At 47.6% G+C, this 24625-nt stretch overlaps 3 protein-coding genes across 4 annotated transcripts; 2 read left to right on the forward strand and 1 right to left on the reverse strand.

Moving 5' to 3' along the window:
- Window positions 1-4292: 4292 nt before the first annotated feature.
- Window positions 4293-4862, reverse strand: LOC311426590 (olfactory receptor 52K1-like; the record flags this gene model as incomplete). Its single annotated transcript, XM_084503053.1, has 1 exon — window positions 4293-4862. One exon carries the CDS (start codon window positions 4860-4862, stop codon window positions 4293-4295), a length of 570 nt encoding a protein of 189 aa, XP_084359179.1.
- Window positions 4863-6801: 1939 nt separating this feature from the next.
- On the forward strand, window positions 6802-10837 carry LOC311421572 (olfactory receptor 52K2-like). 2 transcript variants are annotated; one of them, XM_084493579.1, is made up of 2 exons: window positions 6802-6985; window positions 9584-10837. In XM_084493579.1, the coding sequence occupies exon 2, from the start codon at window positions 9772-9774 to the stop codon at window positions 10720-10722; it is 951 nt and encodes a 316-aa protein (XP_084349705.1). In that variant the 5' UTR covers window positions 6802-6985; window positions 9584-9771; the 3' UTR covers window positions 10723-10837. The 2 variants fall into 2 exon arrangements, with proteins under 2 accessions (XP_084349705.1, XP_084349706.1); XM_084493580.1 differs by lacking the exon at window positions 6802-6985 and adding an exon at window positions 9176-9295.
- Window positions 10838-16867: 6030 nt separating this feature from the next.
- LOC311426595 (olfactory receptor 52I2-like) lies at window positions 16868-17815 on the forward strand (the record flags this gene model as incomplete). The annotated part of the gene is made up of 1 exon (XM_084503067.1): window positions 16868-17815. The coding sequence occupies one exon, from the start codon at window positions 16868-16870 to the stop codon at window positions 17813-17815; it is 948 nt and encodes a 315-aa protein (XP_084359193.1).
- Window positions 17816-24625: the final 6810 nt, after the last annotated feature.

A 24625-nucleotide genomic window follows, 5' to 3' on the forward strand; every position in this document is an offset into this window, starting at 1 on the left:
AAACAGGAGATGCTCCATGGTAGTAGAATGGGCTGTGGCCTGTGGAGGAGCCACAGCAGAGCAAGTGTGCCCTGAGGGGACTGCAAGCTGTGAGTAAAACCATGTCAGAGCAGGTGCTTCCCCGAGGAGCCATGGGCTGCAGGTAAGCCCATGGTGAAGCAGGTATTCCCCCAAAGGGACTGCAGCCTGCGGGTAAGCCCATGTTGGAGCAGGTACACTGCAGAAAGGATCAGCCCACTCTGGAGCAGAGGAAAAGAGTGAGAAAGAAGGAATAGCAGAGAGAAACCACCTAGTACTGACCCTGACCTGCACCACTCATTGCCTTGCTGAGGAGATTGAGTGCAAGCTATGGTGATAACAAGGAGAGGAGAGAAGTCTGGCAAGGAGTGGGTGCCACCCTGATGTTTTCAAGGACTCACCAGGTATAACTCTGGGATGTCTATTTTTGAGGGGGAATGGACAGTTCATAGTATGACATTGTGTATGTCAAATTAGGGCTGTGTCAAAAGGCCTCTGTTTTAATGAATCTATACTGAATTTTGCTGTCCAGTTATCACTTTGTCACTCAACGTTGCAAAGTTTGCCGATAATCCCTCACCACTGTTATTCTGCATACAGTGGTATCATAAAAAAAAAGCTCTGTAACATTTCCATTCACATCCTTTCCTGAATCTCTGATCAGTATGTCCAACAGCACAAACCCCTGCTCAGTTCCCTGCTTGACTAAATTGACAGCTTCCCACTACCATGAAAGATTGCTGTTCATCCCTTCTTCTTGTCTGTGGCACCTGGGCTGGAGGGAGAGCTCCTGAGCAGAGCCTGGGGGAAGCAGAGACTCCATGCTACCCTCACGGCAGCGGGAGATGAGCCACCACATACAACATGACCCTGCTGGGTGTGGGGATTTCTTACCTCTTTGGCTGTGACTGCAAATGGATTCAGGGATGTAACAGTTACAGGTGTACTAGTAAAACAGGACAGGCTTTGTTCTCGTGCCACATAAAGTCATTTGACACTGTGAACAGGGATCTCCTATTTTAATAGCCCAGATTTATAGGTATGCCAGCCATGCAACAAAACGCATTTCTTGTTCTAAGACTTGGGGAAAATAAAGGAAGTAGATACACTAATTCAATAGAAATATGAGGTGTGTGTGTGTGGGGGGGGTGTTTGTGCTGTATTTGCAGCTCTGACCTATGAATCAGATCTATGGCAGCCTAGCACATTAATAAATAACTCAGGCAACAGAAATCATCTGTAGGTCGTTTGAGGAGAATCACAAGGAAAAAATACAGCTTAAAAAACAGATGATATGCAGCTGAGCGTATTAACAAAAATCCATGTGGTCCAAAACCTCAGACCACAACCCATCCCATGCTTAAACAGAGGTAGTTAAGAGGAACCAAAGAGCTAAAAGTCTGCTGCAGCAAAGAGCTGGCACATGAGCATGGTTCTCTTGAGTAGGGACAAATCCTCCTCAGAAAACACAGAGGGCCCAAAGGATCATCACAGTCTTCCCATCAGAGCAGGGGAGTAAGAGGAAACGTGTAGGTCTTTGCACACGAGCTTGCTGCACAGAATATACTCTGAAGTATGGGGAGTATTGGTAAGGCCTTGAGTAAAGAGTCTGAGAGGCTGGGAGCAGGCACAGGGCTCCCATCTGGTCTGCACTGTGCCACCGCCATGCGTCGAGGAATGGGCATCACCCACTGCCCACCCCTTGTGAGAAAATAAGTTGTGTTTTTGCAGTAGAGAATTACTTTTCTGTATTCCAAGGTAGTTGTGTAGTCATAATAAGGAGAAATGCTAAGTAGGTAAGTGGACAGTATAAGGCCTCATTGTTCCAAAATAAGGTAGAAGCTTGAGAAAAACTGGATGAGCAGTGTGAAAACAGTAAAACAAAGATCACATGTTCTCAAAACATGAGAAAGGAGAAATTAAAGGGTTGAAAAAAGAAAAAATGTACATGTATGGTATAGAGGAGCATCAAGTAGCTTGTGAACCTGTAGTACTCAGCCAATGAGGAAACAGGGGAGGTGATCAGGTGTCGGGTAATAGGGAATAAAAGGTTATGATTTGTTTACTAAAATGCGCTCCTAATTGGCAGGACGCCTGCCATTGCAATCGTGAATAAAATAGCTTCACAAAAGATCCTGCCTGAAGAAAATTGAGATTTTTCGCATACTCTCTCCCAGCAGCAAGTGTCAGCACCTCAAACCTCGCTCCTCTCCCAGCTGCCTGGCAACAGGAGCCATTTCAGCCCCCTTTCCCCCCTTCTTTAGTTAAATCGTCCAGCAGCATCAATAGCTCTTTGGATAGGACCTGCAGGCCATCAGCTCATTTCCTTAGCACACAAAAAGAGAAGAAGAGCAGCCAATGGAGCTCAAACAAAAATGCTATTTACATCCAGTTTGCTATCAGCACCATGACGTCAAAGCTGAATGCTTTGAAAAATTTCCAGCTCTGCATAGGCTGACCTCTGGATTTAGCACTCTGCTCAGTTTGCCAAGTAGGCTTCACTGCTTGCTGTAGACAGCTATCAGCTGAATTGCTACTGCTTTTAGGACATATGTACGAGCATCTCGCTCTTCTCAAGTCGTGAACTTGGAAATATTCAGGAGAAGAGACAGGAGCCCTTTGAAGTGTGTCATATACTTGCTGCAGAGTTAATTCCTGTGGCTCATCAGGGGCTTCAATTTTCATGTACAGTTGCATGGAAATCTATACAAGTTTCTGTGAATAGGTTGTACATGGGCCACAATGGTGTTTCCTGAGCTGTGTGGCTGCTGAAAGGACAGTTTTCACTAACCTTTTCTTATAACACAATACTGTCTGTCTTTTACCTCTCTGCTTTGGGATCCAAAGCCTGAGCCTTGACAGTGTTATCCATGATGAAATGGTTGAGGCAGACCCAAGTCCAGCTCGTGCAGATCAGCACAGTGCAGATGAGTCATCTGGGCCTCATGCTGCATCATCCAAGGATGTCTAAGCGTTCACACTCTGCTGAAACCAGAGTGAAGCAAGTAACAATGGATACCTTAAGAACCTTATCCATGCCTCAGGAGGCTGTGTGTGTCCATATGTCGTGGTTTTACCCTGCTGGGCAGCTGAACTCCACCACAGCTGCTCTCTCACTCCCCCTTCTCAAATCAAAAAAGGGAGAAAATACAATGGAAAGAGCTAAAGGGTTGAGATAAGAACAGTGAGATCACTCAACAGTTATCGTCACAGGAAAAACAGACTCAGCGTAGGAAGATTAATATTAGCTATTACTAACAAGCTAGAGCAGTGAGAAACTAAAAGCAAACCAAACACACCTTCCCCCCATCCACCTCTTCCACCTCCTCCCCCCGAGCAGTGCAGGGGAATGGGCAATGGGGGCTGCGATCAGTCCCTGAGGCTTCATCCCCGCCGCCCCTCACGGTCCCTCTGTGCCCCTGCTCCCCGTGGGGTCCCTCCCATGGATGCCGTCCTTCCCCAGCTGATCCTTCAGGGCCTTCAAGAACTGCTCCCACACGGCTCCGTCCCACGGGGTCCATCCCCCAGTCCCAAACTGCTACAACACAGGGCCCCATAGGTGGGCGGCAGCTCCCCCCAGACCACATCCACCTGCTCTACTGGGGGCTCGTCCACCCATGGGGGGGCTGCAGCGTGGAGATCTGCTCCGTGTGGGACCCATGGGTGCAGGGGGACAGCTTGCTCCACCAGGGGCCTCTCCACAGGCCGCAGGGGAACTTGTGCTCTGGTTCATGGAGCACCTCCTGCTCTCCTGCTGCACTGACCTTGGGGACTGCAGGGCTGCTTCTCTCTCATTTCTCACTTCTCTTGTCCAGCTGCTGTAGCACAGCATTTTTTGTTTGTTTGTTTGTTATTGTTTGTCTTGTTTTGTTTTGTTTTTCCTCCTTTCTTCAATCTCCTCTCTCGGAGGCCCAGCCTATGTCTCTCATGGCTCGTCTCTGGTGAGCAGCAGGTCCCTTTGGAGCCAGATGGAGCTGTCTCTGATCTGACATGGGGCAGCTTCTGGGCTCTTCTCACAGAGACCACCCCTGCAGCCCACCCTGCTACCAACCCCTTGTCATGTAAACCCAATACACTACAGCACTGGGAGGGATACTGGAGCCTGTTCAGGAAAGAAGTATCTGGAAGAACTTTTTGAGAGCCCTAAATCATTCTGCGGATCTGACCAGTATGAAGCCCTGGCTGAATTTGGACTGACACCACATGACACCTGAAATTTAAAATTTCTTCTGCAAAAAAAATGCAGTGAGCACCCAGTCACAGATCTGTTTTGTTTAGACATCGTACACAATAGGGCTGGTCATCAGGATGTGCATATCAGGGACAACATGACAACCAAACCTGTGTATTACCCACAAGAAAGCAATGGGGTTGTATAAGACCAGGATGCCGCTGTTGTGGGAGATGCAGGTCCCAAATGCATTCAGTCTCTCTTTCCTGCATGCCAGGCCCAATACAATCCTCAGGATCCTGATGTAGGAGAGCCTGATGGACAGCAGATCCAGCCCCATGGTGAAGGGAGCGATGATGTTGCCATAGATGTTGCTGAATCTGGTATTAGCACAGACCAGCTTCACCAACACTCTGTGTTCACAGTAGCTGTGGGAGATGGTATGAGTGAGGCCGTATGGCAGGTGGTGGAGGAGAAAAGGCAGAGGCAACATGATCCCAGCTGCCCTGGCTAGAGCTAGCAGTCTGATAAGGCAGATACTGAGGGTGATGTCCTTGATGTTGAACCAGAAGAAGCTCTGCATTTTGAGCACAGTGGTGAGGAACAACACTAAGTTAATGAAGGCTAACATGGAGAGGAAATAAAACATGGGCTTGTGGAAATACAGCTCCATCTTTATCAAGGAGGGATATGGTGAACACTGTGGTGATTGGGATGGAAATTCAAGGGTACATACCTTCCAGCCCAGGGATGCCAGTCCAGGCAAACACGGATGGAGTAGTGCTGTTGAAAGTGGGGAGGTTGATATCAAGAGGTATCGTTTGAAAACTATACCTAAGTGTCTTTCTTTTCAAAAAATAATAGAAAGGCTAATTAGACATTGCAAAACATACAGAGATTGTGCCACTTTCACTGCAACTTCCCTCTAATGTGTAAAGTTGATTTATTACTCTGCTTGCTAGTACATCACGGCAAGTCAGTCTGTGTAGCTTATCAAAAAGAGAGTGAAGGGATACCATGTAAAAAAGATGATGACCAGTGTTCAGCACCACAAGGCTGGTGCAGTTCAGATAAGCTCATCCTGTGGTGTTCCTGATTCTCCAGGGTTGCTCTGGGGGTCTCTGCAAGCTGCACAAGAGGCACAGACACAGCCGGAGAATTGATCCCAGACAAGGAGGACTTGCAGCCAGAAAGCCAACCATATCCTGGGCTGCATCAAAAGAAGTTGAAGGAGGTGATTCTCCCTCTCCACTGTCATGAGACTCCACATGCAGTACTGTGTTCAGCTCTGGGGCCCAGAACTAGAAGGACATGGAAGAACCAGAGAAGGCCACGAGGATGCATAGAGGGCCAGAGCACCTCTCCTGTGAAGACAGGCTGAGGGAGTTGGGGTTGTTCTTCCCAGAGAGAAGGCTCTAAAGAGACCTTACCTAAAGGGTACTGCAAGGTACCCAGCCAAGCTGCTGAGGGACTCTTTGTCAGGGAGTGTAGAGATAGGACAAGGGGGAATGACTTTAAGCTAAAAGAGGGTATATTTATATTAGAAATTAGGGATAAGTTCTTCCCTTTGAGGGTGGTGAGGCCCTGGCCCATGCTGCCCCCAGAAGCTGGGGGTGCCCCAGCCCTGGCAGTGCCCAAGGCCAGTCTGGGGGGGAGTCTGGGGGCAGTCTGGGCTGGGGGCAGGGCACCCTGCCCATGGCAGGGGGAGGCTGGGTGGCCTTGTAGGGTCCAATCCAACCCAAACCATTTAATGATTCTGTGATTCTGTGATTCATGAATGCTTCAGGATCCTCTGGTGATAGGTGGTGTCAAAATAGAGCTCTAAGAATTCATGCTGCCATCTTGTGCCCCCAAAGGAATGCAGTGATGCTAGATTCAATCCCAGATAGTTTTACACCACCAAGATACACCTGAAGGACACATGCACCGCTGTGTGTACTAGAAGAATTAGTCCTCACAGTGTGGTATTTGCCCATGCAAAGTTAAAATCTTCCCTCTTTGTAGAACACTCTCTCAAAAAGCTGTTCTGCATTGTTTAACACCAAGACAGAGATAACCCAAGCAGTAGGAAAGAGGAGTGCATTTGTTTACAAACCATTGCTATTCCTGTCTATTCCCAGGCAGCAGCTTCTTTGTGATGACTGCATTCTCTCAAGACCCAGCAGTGGGTGATTAAAGTGATCAGTTCCCTTAAGATGCATAAATATTTGCATGCAAGTCCTTTTGGAAGGCTGAAGACTTGCTTAGTCGTGTGAAGCAAAAGCAGTATTTGAGGGTGATGTAGGTAGAGACAGGGTCATGTCCAGGGTATCCAGGTGAGCTGGGAGGAATTTTTTTTCATTTAACCTGGGACTATACCAGTATTTTTAAGCATAGTGCCAAGCTCTGAGACAAGTTCAAATCTTAGCCAAATTGAGGTGAATATAGCCCAATCTAACCTAAAAGCTACCTTGCAGATATGCCAATACATATAAGTGGACTTTGTCTCTTACTGGGTTAATGATCTACTTCATTACTTCCAGATATCCTACTTTAAGTGAATATTGTGTTGGAAAACTGTCAGTTATATATCTGCAACCTTGATTTACCTTCTTGCATGGGTTCATTACAACAGTGCTAATTATTTGGCTGCAAACTATTCATTGGTTAAGCCAACTTCAAACAAACTGTAGACACATAGGTGTAACATCTGGTGATCCAGTCATCTGTGAAGATCTGCAATTATCTGATCATATCTCTAGTCCTGTCTTTTTCACCTGTGCAAACCCGAAGAGGATGTCAAACACCACCAGGAAGGTAATAATTTGTTCTCCTCCCTTATGGAAAGGACAAAAGTCATGAGCTCTGGAGAGATACCGGTTTGACACTAGAAAAAAAGTTCTGAAACAGGTGGTTTGGGGAAGGTGAAGAGTTTCTGCAGTGGAAGATAAGGTTTTATGTTTTTCTATCAGAGATGACTTTTGGTCTTATAGTGGGGACATGATATGGACTGGATGATTCCTCTAGGTCTCTTAAAACTCCAAGTTTAAGAGGTCTTTGATTTATAACAGGCTGTAAGCTGATCAGGAAAGCTGGGTGGCTGTTAATACAAAAGGAGTTGCCTGTAAGTTTTACATAGACTGCATGGCTGACAGACAAGCTGTGTCTGATAGCCATACAGAAATGTTAAGTCTAATAAATCTGGTAAATTTAATGATCATTGCTTAGCAGCAGAGGAGCAGAGCTGACAAAAATGAGTGAGGATAGAGTTAAAATCTCAACTTCAGGTACCAGGATCTATTCTCTCTTTACAAGGTCAGGAAAGCTTTGACAGTTTGCTAACAGTCAAACATTGCAACTCCTGCTGTGATTTGTTCAATACTGAACATCTCATTCTCTAAGGGCATTTTAATGTTTGACTGTTTAAAAACAAATACAGTAAGTTTGCAAGAAGTCTTATAGAGTACAGCAAACCAGGTAAGGCTGACAGGTAATGTTCCCCATTTATAGAAAATGTGATGGACTATGAAATGAACAAAACTTGTCACTTAAAAAGTACCGAACTACCTAATTGCATGAAATAAGACCCTATCAGCTTTTCAGTTCAATAAGGCACAAGGCAAATGCTCAGAAGTGTGCCAACAGACCAGAAAGTGTTGTTCCACTTGAGCAGCAACAAGTCTCAAAATTGCTGCTCCCATTACCACTGCTGCATGTACAACTCAAAAATAGCCAAAAGGACAGCAATATCTCCCTAATGTGGCATTTCCATACTGGCTGCAACTGCAGCTGGTGGTAGTGAAAGAGTCTGTGCAAGGCTGAGTTGGAGCTGAGGAGATGAAGGAACAGCTACTCCAGGTGTGGTGCTCTGAGCAGGGCTAGAACATGGCACTAGAGCCCTGTCCCGATGTCCCTGGTCAGGGTTTTGAGGCACTACGTGAGGCACCGTGGCTGCCAGCTTGTCAAGAGGAGGAAGCGTGAAATATAGAGGAGGTCAGGTCTAAGACAGATGACAATGAAGTGCTGTCAGGACGGTTTCTTTGCATGGCACAGATGGGGCTGGTCAGACAGACTGAGCTAAAGGTAAGGCATTGCTTCCTTGGTACTTTGACTGTTTATGTGTAATCAAGAAATCAAATCACATGAAGAGAACAGGACTGCAAACACACCTGAAAAAGGTAAACTAAAGCACCAACTCCTGGGAAAAACTGAGTCTGATGCTTGCTTAAACACATATTTAATGTGTTTAATATTTAATAAAGCTGGAGAGCTTTATTATACAAGTAACACTGCCCAGAACAACACACAGGATTTTCAGATTAATTACCTTTGAGTGAAAAGAGGGAATAAGTATGTGCTTTTTACAAGCAGAGCTTGTGCCAGCTGTGGCTCTGCCCCCTGAATTCATGGCCTAGGTAGCTGACTACATGGCAAGCAGAGTCTTCTCTGCAATAAACTATTATGAATAATATTATCATGGCAGTGTTCTCACAATATTGGCTTCACAGTATTTGGTCTTACATTGCAAATAGCAGTGACTGGAAACAGACAGATGCTGGTTGGTTTGTGTCATGTGGAGGGCTCAAAGCAGTTTGGCAGAGAGATTAAACTATTTAGGGATTAGGGAAGTCAAATGTCTGAAAAGCCAAAGAGATGAAGTCTGAATCTATGGTATGCTGGGGAAAACAGAAGGTACAAGTGCCTGAGAAACTTGCATCTGATTGCCTTCAGGTCCAATCACTTGCATCTGATCCCCATCTGGCTGATTTAACCCTTCTGTGCCTCTGTCTCCCCTGACAAACAGAGAAGTTTCACAGCACGTCTTTCCTTTAGCAAGGGCTTGAAGAGGAAAGCGTTACATGTGAAGGTTGATGCTGGAGGGGACTAGCACTGCAGCCTCAGGCCACTTTGCAACAGATTGCCTTCATGGTGCTGGCTTTCCTTCACAATAGAGGAGACAGGGACCCTGCAGAAGGGAAGCCCATTCTGAGCGGGACTACAGCAAGGCTGCTCAGAGTTCTGGCTCCAGCAAGGACAGCCCCAAAGCTGACAGTGCTGGTCTGAGCAAAAATGCTCTGGGGAACAAACACTGGTAGTGCAAATGCACATCTGCTGCAGTTTCCCAAGGTGGGAATCATATGGGGCACAACAACCCAGAAGGAGACATGGTTTACAACCTGCAAAAGTGTGTGGGTGACAAGTCCTGCTGAGCTGCATCTTCAGAGTATTCTGGATCTTCCCTGTCTTAGATTCTTGTACCAAAGGCAACTGAAAGGATTTGACATCTAGCTCATAACTCCCAAGCTATGGACTGGAAGGGAGGGGACAACAGCCAAAGACCAGCACAGGATGGCAGGAGGGGTCAGGTAACTGCCAAATGTTGGGACTAAGACCATGTGTGTTTGCATTTTGCAGGTGACGGGGCTGAGTGTACCTGGATAAGAGGCAGGAGGATATGATCACTGGCCTGTGTGCCCAAGAAGACAGGCAGGCGTGTTCTGCCTGTGGCTGGAGTTCACAGGAGAGCTTTGCTCCAGGTCTTCCTTCTCTCCTCTGTGCCAGATGTTCCTGTGGCTTCCCTTCCAGCTGTGCAGCTGTGCACCATGTCCTACTCAAACCACTCCAGTCCCTTACCCTTCATCCTAACAGGCATCCCCGGGCTGGAGGCTGTTCAGTTCTGGATTGCCTTCCCATTCTGCACCATGTACATCATGGCAGTGCTGGGGAACTTCACAGTCCTCATGGTGATTAGGGCAGACTCAAGCCTCCATCAGCCCTTGTTTTACTTTTTCTCCATGCTGGCTGCCATCGACCTGGTGCTCGTTACTTCCACCATGCCCAAGCTCCTGAGCATCTTCTGGTTCCAAACCCATGAGATCATCTTTGAGGGCTGTGTGGTTCAGATGTTCTTCATCCACGGCTTCTCTGCAGTGGAGTCAGGGATCCTGCTTGCCATGGCCTTCGACCGTTACTTGGCCATCTGCAGGCCCCTGCACTACTCTGCTATCCTGACCAGTCGCACCATTGCCAAACTGTGCTTGGCCGCTGCAGTGCGTGGCATTGGACTCATGACCCCTCTGACGTGCATGGTGAGCAGCCTGTCCTACTGTGGCACTCATGTCATTCCCCACTCCTACTGTGAGCACATGTCAGTGGTGAAGCTGGCCTGCGGGGACACCCGGCCCAACAGCATCTATGGGATGACATCTGCCATCTTCATAGTGGGCTTAGACGTCACCCTCATTGCCATCTCCTATGCGCTGATCCTGAGGGCGGTTTTAGGCCTCTCCTCCAGAGAGGCTCGCCTGAAGTCCTTCTTCACCTGTGGTTCCCACATTGGAGTCATTCTGCTCTTCTACGTGCCTGGGTTCTTCTCCTTCTGTGTTCAGCGCTGGGGCCAGAGCATCCCTGTACACCTCCACATCCTGATGGCTGACCTCTACCTGCTGGTGCCTCCCATGCTCAACCCACTCATCTATGGGATGAGGACCAAGGCGATCCGGGAGCGGGTGCTGAGCCTGCTCTGGCAGAAGGAGATCCAGCCTGTGTCCTGACCCAAACCCATTGCTAACACCACGTGGGAAGGAATGGGGACCACACCAGAGAACAATGGCAGCGCTGGGGGAGGGGAGGGAGGATGCAAATAAAATCTTAAAAAGTGGTCTACTAGAAAAGCAGGGTGATCTCTTCATTGTCTCGGCCAAACCCTAAAAGCCAGAGGCACCATGAAAAGTTTCACTGGTGAAACCGATTATCTTTAGGAAGTCAATTCTACATTCCTGTTCAGAACAGAAGGACAAATGGTTTATAAATGTATCCGAACCATTGGTCCTCCTCTGTGTCACCTTGTGACTTCCCTCTTAATGGCAGTTCTTGATAAAAGATTGTGACCACTTCGGAAATGAAAGGCTGTTAATGGGTTCATCTTTCCACATGTACCTTTTCCACCTGATCTGTAATTCTCCATTTATTGATACTAGTCTTTAGCAACTGCCTGATCCTGGTGCCTGGCTATGTAGGGTGTGTGTTCACAGGTGTTGTGTGTGTATGCATATTTACACACACACTCATCCAGATATTGGCCCTAAGCAGATTTTCTTTTCCTCCCAATCCTGTCTTGAACATTTATTGAAGCATTTGCAGCAGTAACAAAAACTCAGCTCATTTGAGAACAGGACCTATAAGTCACACTGAAACCTTGTGGTATTACATAAGATTTTATTCCTTTCTTACCAGAGACTCCAAAACAGTATCAGTTCTGAAATGTTCTACATTTTTTTACCAATATTTTAATGGGACTCCCTATTTTTTGATGTAAATACCATTACAGGGATTTTGAAAAGTGCCATTTTTCCATAAGTATTTGCCCCTGAATTCCTGTGAGATCCTATACCCATGCATATGACACTTTAGCAAACTAGCTCTCCCCTTTGGAGATCTTGTAATTCTGCTCATCCTGTGCTGCCATGAGGATAATTCATCACTTCTTCACCCCTCAGGTGCTGCGCTGCCTTAGAAAGAGCAGGAATTGTTTGCAATGGGATGTGCAGAGCAGCTGCAGAGTTCAGCTGAACAAGCCTCCTCCACTTAGTGCAGATTCCCTGAGGTGAAGGGCCACAAACACAAGAAAGCATCAGGGCTGCTGCAGGAGGGAGACCTGGCACTGAAGGTGAGGAGCAGGAGTGTGGATTAAAGTAGGGAAGCAGAGAACAGGGCTGTGCTCCTCCTCCTCAGCAAACACATACCTGGTTTTAACTATGGAGAAAACTCACTTCCTGACACCACATATGGACTTCCAGCACGTCTCTTCTTACGCTTTCATCCCATGGAAATCAAGACACAGAAATCCCTGGCAGGGACTTTGTATTTCTCCTAGAATGACAATGGTAAGGGGCAAATTCAGAATTGTGAAGGAGCCTGATGGGTGTGCTCATGGTTTGTTAAGCCCAACAAGACAGATCAGAAGTTCAACCCATAAACCCTAAAGGTTCAGCAGCCTAGGCAGAGTCTCAGCAGGGCATATTTCATATTGGGGTCAGGGGAACCCCTGTGGGATCCATGCAATAGCATAACTCATTTTTCATGTACCTTCCAGGTAAATGCCCCCTTCACAGCAGATGGGAAACCACTCAGTTGCCCTTATTATGAAAGTGTATTACCACTTCACGGGTTTTTGCCTGTCCTGTCTCAGTGACATGATGAGCTATGCACAGAAATCAATTGTGAGTAATCAGCTGTGCTCTGGATCCTGGCACAGGGTCTGACCACTGGCAAAGTGGAGGTGCTTCTATCCATCTGGTCTCTCTAGTAGTTTTAGAAGTGTTTTGTAAACTGTTTTCCTGGCCAGATGATTTCCTGCTCTGCAGAGGAGGGGAGGGCCAGAGAAGAGTTAGTAACTGAGAGTCTGAGGAAGTCTGCACATATCCTGCCCAAACTAGAGGGGAAAACAAAGCTTTGCAGAGAGCTGTGGTAACCACCAAACTCAAACTGGTGGTTGTGATCGTGGTTCTTCTCAGTGTCTCCTGACCCACTGTAGCCTGCTGCTCTCTGGACTGGCTACAGTCACAGGTCATATCACACACCCCCAACAGTACAATCAGCAGATACCAACAACTCAAACACACGGATGATCCTCCTGCCTGACTCAGAGACCAGGCTCTTCCAACCCAAGCCTTGCAGCCCTGGGTCGAGGCACAAAGTGCACTGCCCAGCCTGCCAGGCTGGGGTTATTTTCCAGTTAAAGGGTCTGCCCCCACTGATGTCGCCTGGTGCTGCACAGGTAGGGTGCTCCCAGTAGAATCCTGCTGTGGATATCACCCGACTTTCCCCTTCCCTGAGGGCACCAACCAGGCTTCTTGCAGCTCTTCCCATCCCCTCCAGTGAGGGACCCTGCTGAGCCCTTTCACTATGCCTGCTTTGCTTGGGGGGGTTCAGTGGCAACGCCTGACTTTGAAGCTGAAGTAAACTTAGACAAAATTAGTCTCAGGAGGAGCAAGTGGGGAGGACGGATTGAGAGCAACCCTGATGAGAAGGACCTGGGGGTACTAGTTGATGAGAAGCTTGACATGAGCCAGCAATGTGTGCCTGCAGCCCAGAAAACCAAACACATCCCAGGCTGCACCAGCAGCAGCGTGGCAGCAGGGTGAGAGGGGGGATTGTGCCCCTCTGCTCTGCTCTCCTGGGACCCCACCTGGAGCCTGCGTTCAGCTCTGGGACCCCAGCACGAGAATGACATGGATGTATTAGAACAAGTTCCAGAGGAGGCCACGAGGATGCTTAGTGGGCTGGAGCCCCTCTCCTACAAAGGCTGAGGGAGTTGGGGTTGTTCAGCCTGGAGAAGACCTTGGAGAGGACCAAATAGCAGGGAATTTCAGTGGGACACAGCAAGGATGGGAGCTCTCTGAAACTGTTCCACCCTTCCTCTTGGTGCTGTGCTTACATGGCCGACCACAGCCCAGTCACCACGGTAAAATAAGTGTACCTGTTTGCCCTAAACCAGCTGGGAAAATATATGGCTGACAGGAAAATACAGGACAGCTCCACTTCAGAATTGTTTTCTAATCGTACTCCACTTCTGGTCACACGTAGGTTCTTATGTGCACTCCCCCCAGAGTGTTTTTTGGAAAATAAGCTAAAAATTTAATAAAGAATTATTCCCTAATAAGCTGGCATCCCATTAATGATCCTCATAGACAGGCTGGCCCTATGCCTGCTGGAGGTTTGCCATCAGGTGGTTTCCTTATCTATGATCAGTAAGCATCACTCCCCACCTACAGACTGCATGCTGCAGTCAGGGCTCAGGGCCTCTGTCAGATCCCACCTCCCTGCACGGATCCTCGCACAAACTCTTTCTGGGGATTCAGCAGATACAGAAGTTGCTGTTGTGGTTCTGGGCAGAGAGAAGAATGGAAACCTGCAGTTTACAAATCACCTTGCTCTGTGGCAAACCAAAGGTATTTTTCTCCACTTGTGGACTCCTTAGTTACTTTCTGTGCGTTGGTCCCATGGGCCTTGGCAGGCTCTGGAGACTGCCATGACCCCACAACTCCAAGAGTATGACACAAAAAGAGGGAGCTAATGCTTGAAGCTGAAGCAGCCTTGAAAATTTCCATCCTCTCACAGACAGACAGCCCAACCTCCATCTGGTGTCCCTTAGGTGACTTCCAAAGGACAGAATAATACTCCAGCCTTTCTGCACTTTGCAATCCACGGAGCTGTAGCGCTGCCACCTTCCAGGTGACAGTCCTACCGGAGCTTATCCGTCTCATCAGACCCAGATCAGAAACCTTTGCTTAGGCTGCAAATTCTTCTGTGCTCCAAGCCAAGGAGCCCCAGTGATCAGGGGTCCTCAGTACTGCTGAAGTACTGATAATAACACTGAAACATACTGATAATTATATCGAAACAGGCACTGGCTGTGGGAAAGACCTTCTGGAAGCTAAGTTATTCTTCCCTTGGATATATGCAGCTGGGGACCCAGCTCTGGATTCAAACACACGTAAGTGCCTAGAGGTAGGTGTCCAGATGCACTTGCCTGCATGAATGCTTACTGCCCGATCACTGACTACAGACTGTGGTGACCCAGCCCCTGTGGTCAGCAGATCCCGTAGAGAATTTCCACTCACCCTAGGGCAGGACCCTACATTCAGGGAGTGAGTTACTCTGTAGGACCCATGCTGTAGCTCTTCTCTGACTGCTACAGGGGCTCAGACCCTCAGGGTGCCATTCCACTGCCCCTTACTTGGGTGTCTACAGCCACTCGAGATGCCCCTAGGTACCCAAACATCCACATGGCAGAGGCAGACCATCACCCCGGGCTCACAGGAGACCCGCACCCTGCTGGGTGTGAAGGGAATAGAGGCTGAGTAGGCACCGGGGGTCTCAGATGGCTCTCGGCACCTGTCTTTAGGTACCTGAACCATCAACTGAGTCTGCGATGTGGGGGTGTTAAACTGGGGCTTGCACCACCCCAGAGTCCACAGCTATGTTTGCAAGAGTGGAGATCTCTATTTTGCAAGAGAAGGTGGTATGAAAGGTTGGGCTATGTCTCTGACAGTCTGTGGGTCTACAGGTCAGAGAAAGCAGCCGCTGGTCAGCCGCACTGTTCTCTGTGCAAATCGGGAGTCACAACTGGCTCCTGCAGCTGCTGGTTACTCAAACACAAGAGCTCGGTGCAGTGCAATAAAGTACAGTAATTAAAAAGGAATTTAGACCCTACTTCAGCCTCCAAAATATCCTGATTCACAAACATTTAGGCCAACACTTCCGTCCTGAACAACCTTTTCAGACAGCAGTGCCAGCAGCAACACCTGGGGTTAAGCTATTGTTTCACTCCCTATTTTGAAAATTTAAGTGCTGTATTTCCTTAGTTGTCTTCCAATATCTTCCTTTTTTCTATTCTGAATTTGTCTAGCTTCTGCTTCTCACAGCTTCCACACAGACTGTGTCTAACATTAAATTAATGATCCTACCCACAGTTCTCAGACTCTTCTCGTCTCCAGAATTTTTCTCTGGAGGGTTTGTATTACCTTCAAGCTTCTCCTGCCAGAATAAAAAATAGTTTTGCAGGCTTCATTCATGGGTGAACGAAAAAATGAAGACAAAGCAGCAAAAGGGCCTCAAAGATGATCAAGGGGCTGGAGCACCTCTCCTACGAAGACAGGCTGAGAGAGCTGAGGCTGTTCAGCTTACAGAAGAAAAGGCTCCGGGGTGATCTAACTGAAGCTTTTAAATACTTAAAGAGGTCTAATAGGATGGAGAAGGACTCTTTATTCAGGTAGATAATGATAGGACAAGGGGGAATGCTTTTAAACTGAAAGAGGGCAGATTTAGATTAGAGTTTAGAAAGAAATTTTTCACTCAGAGGGTGGTGAGGCACTGGCACAGGTTGCCCAGAGAAGCTGTGGATGTCCCATCCCTGGAGGTGTTCAAGGCCAGGCTGGATGGGGCCCTGGACAACCTGATCTGGTGGGTGGCATCCCTGCCTATGGCAGGGGGGGTGGAACTGGATGATCTTTGAGGTCCCTTCCATCCCAGCCCATTCTATGATTCTGTGATTCTGTGTTTCTGTTTCTATGATTCTATGATTCTGTGATTCTACTATGCTATGATTCCATGTTTCTATGTTTCTATGATTCTATTATTCTATGATTCTGTGATTCTATTATGCTATGATTCTGTGATTCTATGAAAAGACATTTTCATGGTCTTTCTTAATGTTCCAGAGCATTTTCTCAGACCATTTTTTGCCTTAAAAATTTCGAGCAACTTTCTGTGTTGAGCCCATTGCAGGGAAGCTAAGACTGCTCAGGCGAAAGCACTGCCTGAGGGAAGTAACAGCTTATTTCCAGATTTCAACTGAGTGGTGGTGAGCAGCCACCAAAGAAACAAGTCTTTCACAAACAATGGACTGTAAAAGATTCCTTTTCAGCCCTGGTCGTAAAATTTGAAACATGAACTTACCTGAAGTAACCTGCAAGTCACAGCAGCCCCATTTAGCCAGCATTTCTGCCCCGTTCCCCCCACCTGGTCACATTATGCTGTGGAGGTCCCATCTCACATAATGTAAAATTGGGTTCCTGATTTGGCACATGCATTGATGCATTGTACTCAGCTTCTCAACCTTAGTTCTGGACATCTCAGTGATCCTAAAAAGGTGTCTTTTTCATTTTTTTAAGCACAAAAGCAAGATTCTCCTGCATGGCTTCTGATCCCTTCAACTACCCCAACGGCAGCTCCTCCTCTTTCATCCTTGTGGGTGTCCCCACCCTGGAAACTTTCCCCATCTACCTGGGCATCCTTTTCTGCTCAGCATATATCATCGCTTTGGTAGGAAATGGTGTAGTTTTGCTTGTCATTGGGCTGGACAAGTCCCTGCGTGACCCCATTCATTGCTTCTTGGGCATGCTGGCAGTCATCGATGTGGTGATGGTGACATCCATCATCCCAAAGATGCTGAGCATATTCTGGCTGAATTCTACTGAGATTGGCTACGTGGCCTGTTTTGTCCAGATGTTCCTTGTTCACTCCGCAACATCAGAGGAGTCTGGAGTGCTCCTGGCCATGGCTTTTGACCGCTACATTGCAATTTGTCACCCTCTCAGGTACCAAAGGATCTTGAATCACCAAACAATTGCCCAAATAGGCCTGGCTATCATGGTGAGAGCTCTCCTTTTCATAGTGCCATTGGCAGGGATGGTGACAAAGCTCCCCTATTGCCGTTCCCTTGTGGTTCCCCATTCGTATTGCGAGCACATGGCCGTGGTGAAGCTTGCATGTGCAGACCCCAGACCTATTAGATTTTACTGTGTGTCTATGTCCTCTCTTATAGTAGGGATGGACATGGCATTCATTGCTGTGTCTTATGGGATGATCCTTAAAGTTGTCCTGGGGAAGAAATCATGCTGGAAGGCCTTCCGCACCTGCGGATGTCATATCTGTGTGATGATGCTGTATTACATCCCTGGGATCGTCTCCATATACGCACAGCAGTTTGGCAGCAGTATATCTGTGCGAGCACAAGTTCTGCTAGCCGATCTCTACCTCATCCTCCCTGCCATGCTGAACCCCATCATTTACAGCATGAGGACCAAGCAGATCCATCAGGCAGTGCTCAAAATGCTATTTTCCAGGAAGGTTCATGCCTGACACAGTAGTCAGTGATTTTCCAGGTGTGTTCATCAATGCGAAGACAGCACCAATTTTATTCCCAGTGAATGTACACAGTGAACAGAAGCAATGAGAGGATGGGAGAGGACTTGTTGGCATTAGTGGCTGCATGAGACTGTACTCTGTGACAAGAGGTATTTGGGACTGGGATCTCAAGCAAATATCGGGATCCCATTTCCCCTTCCTTCTTACCAGCTGATAGAGTGGCAAGCAGCCACCTTTGAGTTTTGAGCTGTTCCCAATGCCATGAATGTCCCTATGATAATTTAAAGTAACAGCTTACAAATCCATGTATACTTGTGTCAATAAACAGATTCTACTTGAAATGTGGAATTTTCATCTATGGTGTCTTTTTTAGTCCCTTCTGGACTATTGGGCTAGCAGTAGATGACTGTCACACTTTGCAGGTGCTCTAGCCACAGAGGATCTCCCCTTTGTGCCTCTCTTATACAAAAGGTTTTCCCTTGCTGAGCACAGGCCAGCTTGTCCAGGTTTCTGGATGATGATGGCAGCTCAGTATTTGATGAATAATTTGATCACCTAGGAAAGCTTATTGTTGAGTCACTCTAAGCTTAAAAGTGATCTTTCACCAGCTATTTGCAGAGTGCTGGAAACAGCTGGGGAAGGGAGATGCCTGTGGTCTGGAGGAAATTCTATAAGCATATGGCAAAGAGAAACATCCTGAACTCTTCAGAGCATTCTGTCAGTCCAGCAGATCACACTAGCTGCGTAAGGAAACCAAAGCAGGGAGATTCACCGTGGTATTTATTACTTTTTCTAGCTGTCCATATCTTCTAGTGGTGAAAATAAACACTGACTCTGCTTGGGGGTACTTACTACTTCAGTGTCCGCTTGCTGTAATGACCACAAGCTGGTGAATAGCTAAATCTATCATGTCTCAGAGGCCTGAAGGACGGTAGGACATAGATTTGAGTGTCCCGAGCCTAGCTAACTACTGCAGGTAGACCAGCTGCTTCTTGGACTTCTCTGAGACCTCTATGAGCAAGCAAGCTATGTCCAAGCAGGATCCAGACCCCATCCAGGTGTCACAGCACCTGACTGTGTTGAGGTTCCCCAGGGTGCAGAAGACCTCTTGAACTGGAAGCTAGGATGCAGCCAGCAATGACACTGGTGGGTCAGGTCCCCCAGCAGCAACAGGTTTTATCTGGAACCTGCAGGCACAAGGAGTCATTCTGAGGCTTTACTCCTTAGGATCAGCAGATGGGAAGTCCAGCTCTGACCTGGGACGAGGAGATAACTCTGCAGGCATTATTTGAATTGATAATAGAAGTTCCCTGGGAGACCTGCACTCTCAGAGAACCTGAAACTACGTGTCAATAGCAACTACCAAAGTACCGACACTAACAACATTTATCCATATACCCATAATAGAGTTTATGTGGCAAGGTTTTGGTAGTGGGGGGCTGCTGAAGTGGCCTCTGTGAGAAGGTCAGTGCAGCAGGAGGGCAGAAGGCGCTCCGTGAACCAGAGCACAAGTTCCCCTGTGGCCTGTGGAGAGGCCCCTGGTGGAGCAGGCTGTCCCCCTGCACCCATGGGTCCCACACGGAGCAGATCTCCACGCTGCAGCCCCCCCATGGGTGGAGGAGCCCCCGGTGGAGCAGGTGGATGTGGCCTGGAGGAGGCTGCGGCCCATGGAGAGCCCCCGCAGGAGCAGGCCCCGGGCCGGAGCTGCAGCCCGTGGAGAGGAGTGATCTCCCTGTTCTTATGTCAACCCTTGAGCCCCCTTCATCATTTCCACCCCCACTTCCCTTTGAGAAGGGGGAGTGAGAGAGCAGCCGTGGTGGAGTTCAGCTGCCCAGCAGGGTAAAACCACCATGATGCCTTACCATCAGACATTCCAATAAGGGAGCAAAGATGTTTACTCCTGGGCTCTGGCTGGAGCCTCCTGAGATTCAGAAACACTTAAACTACAAACAGCCAACTTTTGGGAAAAAAAAAAGCAGAAGTCTGGTGAGTCTTTGCCAAGGAGGTTTTGGCAGGGATAAGTGACAGTTCTCATTAGGATGTTTAAGATGTGTGAGTGATGAAGTAGAGATATGGAGCGGAGATGAATGTCTGTGTCAGAGATGCTTGTGGTATCAGTTGCTCATGGTGGTCTGCAAAGAGGGGGGAGTTTCATCAGAGCCAGCAGCCATGACCCCACCTGGGGTTGAGGGTGGAGAAGCAGAGGGGTGAAGCTGGAGAAAGCTGGCTCCAGTAAAGCAAGGACTCAGAAGAAAAGCACACACTGCTTGTCTTTAGGACCCTGAAGTCAATGTGGAGGACTAGCTCCAGCCATAGACTGACTACATCTATAGCCATAGACTGTCTACATCTGCCACCTGTGTTTGGTCAGATGAATCCCACACAAAATGTTCTGTTTAATCTCATTTCTACATAATTTTTAAGTTAAAGTCAGTGATACACATTCAAAATCAAAACTGGTTCAAGCATGTTATTCCCCACGTCAGAAATATTTTTTCCTGTCTTTGTGGTGGTTCTCTGATTTTCTGCTGCACTTTTTCCTGACAGCTTGAAAAAATCAGCTGTCAGAATATTTCTGCTAGCCTAAATTTCCAAGGCGTGGATGGAACTGACCTTGGCAAAGGATGCAAGGAATAACAGGAGGGGATTCTTTAGGTACATTGCTCAGAAAAGAGAGGCCAAGGAGAGTGTAGTCCCTCTGATGAATGAGAAGGGTGAACTGGTAACGACAGACATGGAGAAGGCTGAAGTACTCAACAACTTCTTTGTCTCAGTCTTCACTGCCAGTCAGACTTCCCAAGTCTTTTGTGCCCCTGATCCTGTAGATGGAGACTGGGGGAACAAAGTCCCATGCACTGTAGGCAAAGAGCAGGTGCTCTTCCACCTGATGAAAATAAACACGTACAAGTCTATGGGGCCTGATGACACGCATCCCAGGGTCCTAAAGACTGAAGTAGTTGCCAAACCTTTCTCCATCATATTCGGAAAGTTCTGTCAGTCAGGCAAAATCCCTGGTGACTGGGAAAAGGGAAACATCACTCCTATTTTTAAAAAGGGTAGGAAGGAGAACCCAGGAAACTGCAGACCGGTGAGCCTCACCTCAGTGCCTGGCAAGATCATGGAACAGATCCTCCTGGAAGCAATGTCAAGGCACATGCAAGACAAAGAGGTGATGTGAGACATCCAGTGTGGCTTCACCAAGGGCAAATCATGACTGACCGATCTGGTGGTCTTCTACAATGGAGTGACTGAATCAGTTGACAATGAAAGACTGACTGATGTTATCTACCTGGACTTCTGCAAGGTCTTTGACATGGTCACACATGACATCCTGGTCTACAAATTGGCGAGAGCTGGTTTGATGGGTGGAAAATTCAGTGGATAAGGAGTTGGCTTGAAGGCCACACCAAGAGAGTGGTGGTCAATGGCTCTACATCCAAGTAGAGGCCAGTGACAAGTGGTGTACCACAGGGGTCTATCTTTGAACTAGTGTTGTTTAATATCTTTATCAATGACATAGTGGGATCAAGTGCACCCTCAGTAAATTTGCAGATGACACCAAGCTAAGCAGTGCAGATGATATGACAGAAGGAAGGGATGCCATCCGAAGGGACCTGGACAGGCTGGAGAATTGGACCCACGTGAACCTTATGAAGTTCAACAAGGCCAAGTGCAAGGTGCTGCACCTGGGCTGGGGCAATCCCAGACATGAGTACAGAGTGGGAGAAGAACTCACTGAGAGCAGTCCTGCAGAGAAGGACTTCAGGGCTCTGGGGGACAAAAAGCTCAATACAAGACAGCAGTGTGCACTTGCAGCCCAGAAGGGCAACTGCATCCTGGGCTGCACCAGAGGGGTGGCAGCAGGGGAGGGAGGGGATTGTGCCCCTCTGCTCTGCCCTCGTGAGGCCCCAGTCAGAGTATTGTGTCCAGGTCTGGGGCCCCCAGCTCAAGGAGGATGTGGGGCTGTTAGAGTAGGTCCAGAGGAGGGCCATGAAGATGATCAAGAGGAAAGGCTGAGAGGGCTGGGGCTGTTCAGCCTAAAGAAGAGAAGGCTCTGGAGTGACCTCATTGTGTCTTTTCAATACTTAAAAGGGACTTACTAGAAAGATGGAGAGCAACTTTTTGCTCAATCAGATAATGAAAGGACGAGGGGGAATGGTTTTAAAGTAAAAGAGGGGAGAGTTAGATTAGACGTCTGGAAGAAGTTCACTCAGAGGGTGGCACTGGCATGGGTTGCCCAGAGAAGCTGTGGATGCTCTGTCCCTGGGGAGAGACAGGAGATGCTTCCAGCCACTCGTCCAGCAGCAGCCAGAAATGAAACTGCACTTGCTTGTGCTCCAGGCAGAAACACAGATTTGTTGTTCTGCTGGAGACAACTCGTGCAGCCTATTCCTGCCTCACTTCATCCTCTCCTAGCACCTGCCATTTGAAAAATAAATTAGACGGGAAAGAATTGACTTGAGACTAAGGCTGTTACTGCCCAGCCCCTTTGCAAAGGTTATTACAGAATTTGTCTGCAGAGGCCTCGTGCTCTTGGGACTCTTGATCCAGGAGACATCTCCCTGCAGAACTGCTGGGATGATTTATGCACATCCCTTCTGCTCTGCCCTCACGCGTGGAGGCATCCTTTCCTTGGCATGAGCGTCCCCCGGGTGGCAGATGCCTGCAAGCAGAGCATGAGGTGGGTGGATGTGGCTGAGGACTGATCCGGGGTGGGCTGTGTCGGGCTCAGGGCACAGCAGGCTGCTGCAGATGCCCGAGGACTGGGCGAGAGCAGTCAGCCTGTGGACGTTCACAAGCTGAGTCAGCTAGGAAAAAGGCAATTGCTGGAAAATTTCTTTAAAAAATCAGTTGTTCAAAATTTAAGTCTCTTATTAAATGAAAACAGAAACTGGACACTGCAGAATTCTGATTATTTTTTTTTTTTTTAGCTAAAAATAGGCCCTCAGTTTAAAAAAGAGTAAGCTAATAAGTATCAAGCTTTTTAACTAAAACCAGAATTTGTTCACTGAAAAAAAAAAAATGGAAAAAAAAAAAAAAAAAGAAAAGAAAAAAAAAAGTTTGTTTCTGTTTATATAAACCATTCATAAATTAGCTAAATGCATATTTTCTGTAAAACAAACTACATGTTCAGCCATGGGCAATATTCTTAATTGCTTGCATACAATAAGAGATATCTGACTTGCAAGGCATGGGCACACAGCTGGGGGCCTTGCAGATGGACAGGATTTGGTAAAATAATCTGGGTTCTGTCAGATGCGGTCCCGGGTAGGGACCGGGGGACAAACCTTTACTTGGGGAAGTTCCCTGTGACTGGGGTGCAATTTGTGGAGAAGGGGCAAAAATTCCAGGGCCAGCTACACACACACACGGGTCAGGGCATGGACCCCGCCAGCAGCTGCTCCAGAGCTGGAAACTCGCCTTGGATGTGAACGGGTGTCCTAAACCCTGTGCTAGCAGCCAGACCAGGCAGCACACACCTTTGTGCTCCAGCTAGGAGTAATAACGTGGCTTCATTTCCATAGGAAAGTATGTCTGGAGCATGCTTTATGCTCCATAAACCTGCATGGCAGTTCTCCACTGCCCTGGAGGTGTCTGTGATGAGAAGGAATGGAGTTAAAGAGATGGGATGGGGGGAGCTCAGTCTGGAAGGTGTGATAAGCAGACATAAAACATCAGAGGAAAGCACAGGGCCCATTTCTCAGCCAAAGAGTTCTGCGTCCAGCAGTCATTAACAGCACGAGGGACTTCACTGTGATAAAAAGGAACTAAACTACAGGGAAAAAGTCGGTGGTGCCTAGGAGCTGGTGGTGTTGATGTCGATGTAGTTCAGCCTGCAGTACTGATTTTTCATAAAGTTCTGGTTTCTCAAAGCTGAAGAAACTTAAAGGCAGAGCAAAATTAGACAAAGAAACCAGAGAAAACACTGAGAGGTGCTTTGAACAAGTCCAGCTGATGGCCAAGCCTGCACCTGTACATGCCTGCAGCAAGGAGTGGCTTTGGTTAGGAAGGTGAATGGGGCACGTGAAGCTGCAGCTACAGCACCACCAGCAAAAGTGGTGTGGGAGAGCTGGTCAGGATCTCATGCAATTAGAAGCTATTAAGTAGAGAAATCAGATAAAAGCAAATTAAGACAACTACCCCTCTGCGTGAAGGGGAGAGGTCTATGCCTACCCAAGAGACAGGCAATCAGAGATTTATTTATTTATTTATTTTTAATGCAATTTACTTAATTAATAAATGAGAAGCGTGTTAAACAGCTTCTGTCAAGAACAGAAAGCAAATGCAGCGGTCCTGGGTAAATGGCACAAGGGAAAAGGTGTCTGTGAGTTGGCCAAGGTCTCTGGACTGCTCTGCCAAACTTTTATTAGTCCTGGCATGCCGCGGTGACTGCAGACACGCTTCCTCAGGCCATTACTTTAGCGAGACAGTAGGATAATGTGATTAACTGCAGATTGCTTAGCCTGACGTCAATGCCCAGCAGACTGCCCAAGATGCTAATAGGAGATTTGGTCAATACAGATTTACATGATTGGAATCAAATTAAATTAATTGCAATCAATGTGGCTTCACAGGAGATAGCTCTTGTCAAACAAACTTGATTTAATTTTCTGATGAGATGGCAAGTTTGGTTAACCAATGTGCACATATGTGTGTGTGCGCAGTACGCAGACTGCACCTCCTCCTGCTTTCCCAAGAGGAGCTGCCCACCACAAAACGGGTGTTTCTGCAGGGACTCCACAAGGGCTGGCTCTAGGCTGGAATTTATTCTGTGCCACTTTCCTCAGTAGTCCTAAAATCAGT

The sequence above is a fragment of the Aythya ferina genome (genome assembly GCF_964211825.1).
Source record: "Aythya ferina genome assembly, chromosome: 1".
Lineage (NCBI taxonomy): Eukaryota > Metazoa > Chordata > Aves > Anseriformes > Anatidae > Aythya > Aythya ferina.

What these genes read in the sequence shown, in the direction of transcription:
- LOC311421572 (XM_084493579.1), top strand. Translation starts at nt 9,772, where the DNA reads ATGTCCTACTCAAACCACTCCAGTCCCTTACCCTTCATCCTAACAGGC.